This window comes from Apaloderma vittatum, unplaced genomic scaffold, assembly GCF_000703405.1.
Source record: "Apaloderma vittatum isolate BGI_N311 unplaced genomic scaffold, ASM70340v1 scaffold28375, whole genome shotgun sequence".
NCBI classification, from domain to species: Eukaryota; Metazoa; Chordata; class Aves; order Trogoniformes; family Trogonidae; genus Apaloderma; species Apaloderma vittatum.
The window spans coordinates 6,343-14,382 of NW_009716965.1; the positions used below are offsets into that span (position 1 = coordinate 6,343).

Consider the following 8,040-nt stretch of genomic DNA (forward strand, 5'->3'; position numbering starts at 1 on the left):
TTTAATGAAGTGGTTTCGGCGAGGCTGGTGCAGGGCTCATGTCAGGGATTGCACCGAGCTGTTCACCTCTTCCAGACAATCTGAAATTGTGGTTCAGGAGCTGCCGGAGCTGCAGGAGGTACCTGCTCACCTTAACACACCTGGCTGGGGACACAACTCACAAGCTCTACCTCCCCCATAAACAGGTGTTTGCGTAGGGCCTGTGATTTGTCCCTGTGTTGGGATTGAGCAGCCTTGGTGTTGGCTGCAATGACCAAAGGAAGCACACCCGCAGGGATTTTTATCTGAAGAGGTGCAGCAGGACTGAAAGTAACGTGTGCTGGGGAGAATTATAATGACTCCACACGTTTTATTTTCTCCACACAGGGCGGTGCAGGAAAGGAAATGCTGTCAGTTCTCCCAGGCAGTGCGGAGATCTGATTCATGAGAAGCTTGCTTCTACAATAAAGCTGTAAAGTTAAATAAACACAGTGTGAGAGTTGGGGTGGTTTTGAGGCGCTTAGCAGTTTGATCAGTTTGATCTCGTGCCCTTGGACTGTGGCAGCTGCAGGCTCAGCTGAGGAACAAATGTGCCAGTTCTGCCTCATTTTATTTGTGTGATAAGTGCCAGGCTCTGAAATGAGCCCGTCTGCCCTCTGCTGAAAGCATGGGATTGTTTTGTCCCACTTTGAGGTGTCTAAAATGTGGGTCACCGCGAGGCAGGACATATTAGCGTGACGATTTGAGGCCTGAAGGGACAGTGTTGGCTGTTGATGCCTGTTAGAGTGTGAAAGTCAGGACTTCTAGGTCGGCTGTTACTGATTGATGAGCTGATGCAAGCGCTGTTAAAGCCTCTGCTTTAAACAGAGAAGAGGGTGGTTTCAGCTTGTTCTTTTCTGGGGGTCAATAACAGAATCTGAGCCTTGGGTTTTGGGGAGAGAGAAGAAAAGACGCCTCCTCGTATAAGAGTTGGGAGATCGCTTGGGGAGAGCTTGGAACCAGTGCACAGAGCGCTGGTTCCTGGCTGCGGTAAGGAACTGCGCGTGGCGGCACCGTGGCCACCTCTTCATCATCTTCATCAGCTCCTGAGATCTCAGCTGTGTGAAGGCCTCCAACACCTGGTGTTCCCCTGGACTCCGTTCCTCAGCAGCAGTCCGAAAAGTACACGTTGCTTTGCATTTCTTGCGCTGCCTCGTAGCCAAGCGACAAAGCGAATGGCATCGAGCGGTCTGAGGAGCTGAAGAGGGGAGCTCCTCATCCCGAGAGCCCTGCTGTGGCGTGGAGGATGCTCCTCAGAACACCTCCAGGCTGGAAGTGCTGCTGGGTGGCGTGACCATGGAATTTTGTGAGAGAGGCATCGCCACATCGGTAGCAGTGAGGCGAAACCTTTTTTAAGAGTGTTTTACAGACGAAAGCAGAAACAGATAGCTGCCAATTTTAGCATCTTTCCTAACCGTGGGCCTGAGTGAGCTTGTGGCACTAACTACCAGTTACTCACAAAATTTCCAATCGCGTTTCAGGCGGCTGCGCGAGCGTTTCCAGAAGCTGGATAAAATTACGTTGCTTGTTGGGGCAGGTCTCTGTGCCGAGCGATGCCCGTCAGGGATCACTGCCGTCCCGCGGGCAGACACCCAGCCTGGATGTGACCATCAGAAAGGCCGTGGCCATGAAGCCCAGCACTTGGTAGCAGTTTTTGGGGGTGGTCTGCCTGTCTTATTTATTCAGACTTGCGTTTGTATCCCGCAGGTCGCGTTGATCATGGACGGTGAAGAAATCCCGACTTTTTCGAGTCCGAAGGAGGAAACTGCTTATTGGAAAGAGCTCTCCTTGAAGTACAAACAAAGGTACAGTTGGAGATTTGCACACTGGATTTTGTTCTTAATGAGCCAGAACGTTGTTTCATCTCTTTCTCTGCAAGGCTACACCTAGATGGGTATTAGATATTTTAGACAGAATCTTTGCATTTCCAGCTTTTACATGGAGCTTTTTAATTGTCAGCCTTGTGGGAGCTCAGCGTTCCTTGCACAACGTTCCCATGCCAGGAACTCCAGGCTACGTTTCGAGCATGTTTGAGCAAGAGCAGAGCCCTTTCGTGATCATGTGCGTCTCTGTATAATTAAAGTGCTGCCTTAAGTGGTATCTTGACATTTTATCATAAGAAGGCGCCTTTGGGCTTGCCACTTAAACCTCTCTCAAGCCCAAAGAGTCCAAAGTGCAAGTTCCTTTCTTGTTTTTTTTCTTCTTTTTGTTTGTTTGGTTTTTCTTTTCTGACGGGGGGAGGTGTTGGGGATGTGGAGGGCTCTCTCTGTGTAGAGAATCCGAAGCTGTTCTTGGGTGTCAGAAAATTCCACCTTGGACACGAGCGGACGTGTTTTTTCCGACACCGTTGCTAGTTTTCTCTGCTGCTTGCTGAAAGCTGAGCTATTACCTGTGGTAAAGATGCAAATTTAATAAACAAAGTATGTGGAGTGGCTGCTTCTAGTGTTTAATAACTCGCAGTGGCATAAGGCGGGTATGTGCTGGTTTCCTGCTGCGGGGCTCAGCATTACCCTGAGATTCAAACCTTAAATTTCCAGGCAATGTGGAGATCCAGAAACTGTCATTCTCTCTAACAGTGTTGGACCAAAATCAGCTTAAATGTTCATTTAATTCAGTGACTCTGTCAAGTCTCCTTGCAGTGAAATCTAATGGAGTACAAAGTGGTTGTCAGACTCCCGTGAATCCTGTAAATTGCTTTGATACGAGTTTGCATTCACACATGCATTTAATGTGGCTGTTTGTTTGACGTATGGGAATTAATTTCCTTTTATAGCTAAGATTAATGTAATTTCTCTGTTCTCCCATTATTGTTTTTCCCCTTAGAGGTCTATGGAGGACACTGAAGTACCTTAGAAGTCTTGTTTTTTCAGCTTATTATTTTAAAAGAGCTGTGAATTTTGCTCTAACTTGCGAGATGCTGCATTTTCACCTGATGTAATTCTCTCCCTACAGTTTCCAGGAAGCTCGTGAAGAGCTGGCTGAATTTCAGGAGGGAAGCAGAGAATTAGAAGCTGAGTTGGAGGCACAACTAGTGCAGGCTGAGCAGAGGAATCGAGATTTGCAAGCAGATAACCAAAGACTCAAGTATGAAGTGGAAACATTAAAGGTAGGCCTTTCCTGTAATAGCCTAGCTGCTTCTTCCAGGTATGTCTTGGATCTCATTTCAGATTGCCTGCTCTGTTGGTTGTTGCTAAATATCCAACTGAAGCAAAGGAGGTGTCTGTTTAAGATCCAGACTCGGGTTTGATGCGTGCTCCAAATAAGGCCAGCAGCTTACCAGGGAAATTTCTGGTGGAATTTTTCTTGTTCACATCATGAAACTCTCGTCATGGAATCTGCGCTCGTTTGTTTAAATGCTCTAGGCTTTGCCAAGTAGCAGCTTTATTAGTTACGTGGGCAACATCAGCATAGCAACAGAGCAGACAACACAAATATTCTCTGTTGAACATGGTGTTGTCATCTTTCTTGCATACTGGTCTTTTTGCTTTTTTTTTTAATTGTTTTTTTGGCCCAGAAGGTCTCTTTGGTTTTATGAGACCGTAAAAAAAGTAGAAGATGTGCACATCTGCCAGGGAGAATCTCCTGATTCTTTCTTAACAGCCGTACTTGCAGAGACAGGAGTTGCATAAGGATCTGCATGTGCAGAAGGTGACTTTTAATCGCTTTATGCTAACAAGTTCTTGCCTCTTTTAGAATCTCAGAAAAGCATCATTTTTGTTAGTCTTGGGTTATTTTAGTGAAGGCAGAAGTTGAGAACTTACCCAGTGGAAATGAAGTTTATGGGAAATAAAATTTATACTTGCTTACGTATCCAGTCCCAACTGTATCTGTAAGGTCAGTGTGTGTTTTAAAAGGTCAATATTTCCCCATAAGCCCCTGTGAGTGTCCTCAGAGCTGGGAAAAGCACGTTTGGAATGAATTCTTCCAGTTTTCCAAAGGTGAACTTGCAGACCTGGAGGTTTTGTAACAGATTTCAGCGGTTCTTGTTCTTGCTGATGGAGATGTCAGACAGATTCTGTTAACAGTGTGGCTGTTGTCAAGGGAGAGGCGCTGAGGGGGAGGCTGTGCAGTTAAGATTTCTCTCTGGTTTTCTAAATGTGTGGAGCAGCTGTCTGTGCGGACTGTGGGGAGCAGATGCAGGGGGGCATCCTCAAGCAGCCAGCTGCGCCACGGCGAGGTGTCCGCGCACAGCGCGACGCTTGTGTTTTGGTTTTTTTGTACCATGCCCGGGGCTGGCATTCAGAGCGCGTTCCTTCTGCCTCTCCAGTTTTCGGTCTGCTTCCAGCAACGCCAGCACAGCTGCAGCGAGTACGTCACTTTCTTGTCCTGATGATTTGGAGAGTGCGTGCGCCTGATATTTATCTCGCTACTCTTTTCTTTCAGGAGAAACTGGAGCACCAGTATGCGCAAAGTTACAAGCAAGTGTCGTTGTTAGAGGATGACCTGAGCCAGACCCGGGCCATTAAAGATCAGCTGCATAAGTACGTGAGGGAGCTGGAGCAGGCCAACGATGACTTGGAACGTGCAAAGAGGTGAAGGCTGCAAACCTCTTCTTTCCTTAACGTTTTCATTAGGTCTTTCCTTTGCTATTCAATTGTTTGGTTATTCCCTAAAAGGGAAGAGAATCCCAGAACCACAGAATCGCCTAGATTGGAAAAGACCTTTAAGATCATCAAGTGTAATCATTAACCTAACACTGACGAGTCCTTGACTAAACCACATCCCTGAGCACTGGGTCTGCCCGACTCTTAAACACCTCCAGGGATGGGGCCTCCACCCCTGCCCCAGGCAACCCCCTTCAATGCCTGCTAACCCTTTGAGTAAAAAAAGTTCTTTCTAGTAGCCAATCTAAACTTCCCTTGGTGCAACTTGAGGCCTGTTCTCTGTCAAACTTGTTCCTCTTCTCCTGTCGCCTGTTACTTGGGAGAAGAGACCAACCTGCCTCTCAGTACACCCTCCTGTCAGGGAGTTTTAAAGAGTGAGACGGTCTCCCCTCAGCCTCCTCTTCTCTGGGCTGAACAACCCCAGTTCCCTCAGCCTCTTGTCCTGACACTTGTTCTGCAGACCCTTCACCAGCTTCACTGCCCTTCTCTGGACACTCTCCAGCACTTCAGTGTCCTTCTTGTCCTGAAGGACCCAAAACTGAACACGGGATTCGAGCTGTGGCCTCACCAGTACCGAGTCCAGGGGGACAAGCCCTGCCCTGGCCCTGCTGGCCACACTATTCCTGATACAAGAAACACACATTTAAAAAAAACACAAAACCCAACCAAACGCCAAGACATGTGACTCTTTGAACAGCACAGTTTCCCCTTGGAGCTGTGCTCTGTCAGCTGGCAGCGGGAGAGGCCGGGGACTGATGCGCTTCGTGTTCCTGTGAGAAGCAAGCAGCTACAAGCCAGCGCAGAGTGAGCCAGCCCAGAGCTGCTCTTGGTAGTACCAGCTGGGTGACTCTGAGAATGTATTTGTGATCCGTGTAGCTCAGAGCCCCTTTGAACTAAGAAGCTGATGATTTCCATAGTCCCTTTTTAAATAAGACAGGCCGAAGGAGTCTCCTCTCCACTTGCGTAACTGCTGGAGGGAACGCACATGTCCTGTGTAAGTGCATGAAATGACCAGGCTGCTGTTAGGAACGCCCAGGTTTGGGGTAGCTCCTGCTTCCGTTTTGCCGAATGGGAGTTCTGCCATGGATTCAGTGGGCCCAGGAATGAGCCCGCAGCTATCTGGCAGGGAGATCTGAGAGCCCAGGCCCTGTTTCCACAAGGGCGTTTAACCTCCTGACTAACTTTTGACACAGATGAGTTGTCCCGCTGTAAATCAGGGGACGAACTGGGTCTTAGGTAATATGCCAGTGCCCTGCTTTCTGCGCTCGCTGGGCTGCTGCCTGACCCGAGGGCACAGCAGCACCGGAAAACCAGAGCTGGGAGCGCTGGATTGGCTCTTCCCCAGTTCTCAGGTCCATCTCTGAGAGCCAGATGGTATCATGTTCTTTTCATCTTATTCCTCTGCTTCTTTGGAGCTTATTAGTCCTTTCTAAGAAGCATTTCCTTAGCTTTCAAATAGCTCATTTGAATGTCAGACCCTGCTAACATTTTTCCCCTCCATTACATTTTTGAATACGCTTTTATGTTAGCTGAGCCGAAGAACCTAATATTCTGGATTTTGTTTCTAGGGCGACAATAGTTTCGTTGGAAGACTTTGAACAAAGGCTGAACCAAGCTATTGAGAGAAACGCGTTTTTAGAAAGCGAGCTGGATGACAAGGAATCCTTGCTAGTTTCTGTACAGAGATTAAAGGACGAAGCGAGAGGTATGGCTTGCTCGATGAGTTCCGTGTCTCGGCGTGTCGGTGGCTCGCTGGCAGAGCCGTGTGGCAACCAAACCTTATGTTAACAGGAGAGCTTCACATAATGAGACTTGAACTGGGTGTGTAATTCAAGCGTTGGGTATTCCTTCCCAACAGTATGTTCTCTGGTTTTTGTATGTCCAGTGTAGCAGAGAGGGAAAATTTCCTCATGTTGGGGCAAAATTAATACCAGATGCATTCAGAATTTTTGACGCAGGTGAGTGCAAAAATAGTGCAGATGAGCTAGGGTTAAGTGTGCCTCGAAAGTTCCCGCTCACCGTGGTCTTGTGCCTTGTATAGGAGGGAGAAGCGTGAAGTGATGAGGAAGTACATGATAAGTGGTTAAACAGAATTTTTCAAGGACGTTATCTCCTATGTTTCTTCTAAACCTCTTGGAAATTGCTTGGTTTCTTTAAGATATCGCAGTAAAGGCTGTGGTTAGACCTGTGGGATCACAGCCATCAGGGTAACGTTCTGGGATATGATCAGGAGTTGGGAATTCCCCAACGGATTTCATGCTGAGGACACTGGGGAGGGATTTTTTTTATTTTATTGGTTTTAATGGTTGATGTGAATGATTTTTCTAATACTGGGAGGGTCCTCTCTTAAGCAAGTACCTGCCATCAATGTAGTTTAGAGATCAGTGGTTTCCAACTTTGTTTCCTAAGTGAAGCTTTCTAAAATAATTCCTCAGTTAAGGCCTAGATCTGAATGTAAAGCAACACACTTTGACAACAGCCTGGGATTTTTTGATGTTGGTCTCCTTTGTGTACCTCTTTAAACCAAGTTTCTGTCCCTCAAATCGAAAGCTCTGTTGGAGGCACAGGGGGTTTTGCAGTAAATATGAAAAGGGAGAATGAAGTGTTTTCTGAGGAAGTACCTGTATTGTAATTTGAGGTTAGGGCAACAGCACTGGAAAAAACAGCAAAACCTAGGGGACTCTTTTGTAGAATGCTGGAGTAATCGGCCAAAAAAGTCATCTTGTTTCTTGAATGAGCCATCTGGAAATTTTTTTCAGCACTTGTTTGGGCAGCGAGCAGGAGCACTGATACAGTGTTGAACTGAAATGCAACATTTCTGATGGGAGAGCCACAAATCATCTTCTAGGAGTCGGAATAGATTTTCATTTCAGCTGCGCAGTTTTACTTAAATCAGTTCTAAGTATTTATGATAACTTAAAAGGCGTAACATACAACTAATTTTGCTCGTGCTTTTTGTACCAGATTGAGACAAGGAAGAAGAGGTCCATGGAAGATTAAGTTGCTCTACCCAAAAGGGAGCAACCTGCTTTGTATATTTACATCTAGCCGCTTGTGAGGGTTTTATGGATTTATGGCTGTGCTGGATGCCCTTGGTAGCAAATATATGGAGAAATGGGAGGGGATAAGGCAGAGGTAAGCAGCAGTCTGGAGAGGAGGTGAGGGTAAACCACAGATTTCCTAATCTCCAGTCTCTTTCTCTGAGGTCTGGACTACCCAGCCTCTCCAGTCTGCTCTTTTATGTGTTGAGACAGCAAGAAACTGGATACAGCCCTTTGTCTTTTGGCTTGTTTGGAGTTCTGATGATTATTAACAGGAGCAATAAGGCGGGGAACTGGCAACACGAGAATAGGTTGTTCCTCCCTTTCTGCACGAGCTGAAGGCAGTTCAGCATGCATTTGTCAGCTTCTATGGATTT

General features: G+C 46.9%; 1 protein-coding gene across 1 annotated transcript in view; it reads left to right on the forward strand.

Annotated features, from left to right (window-relative positions):
- Positions 1 to 1,731: 1,731 nt before the first annotated feature.
- NDEL1 (nudE neurodevelopment protein 1-like 1) overlaps positions 1,732 to 8,040 on the forward strand; it is a 9,573-nt gene continuing 3,264 nt past the window's right edge. The window contains exons 1-4 of the mRNA XM_009869741.1: positions 1,732 to 1,823; positions 2,971 to 3,124; positions 4,402 to 4,550; positions 6,191 to 6,327. Of these exons, the coding sequence (XP_009868043.1) occupies positions 1,738 to 1,823; positions 2,971 to 3,124; positions 4,402 to 4,550; positions 6,191 to 6,327 (526 nt within the window). The 5' untranslated portion in view covers positions 1,732 to 1,737. The remainder of the gene's footprint in view (positions 1,824 to 2,970; positions 3,125 to 4,401; positions 4,551 to 6,190; positions 6,328 to 8,040) is intronic.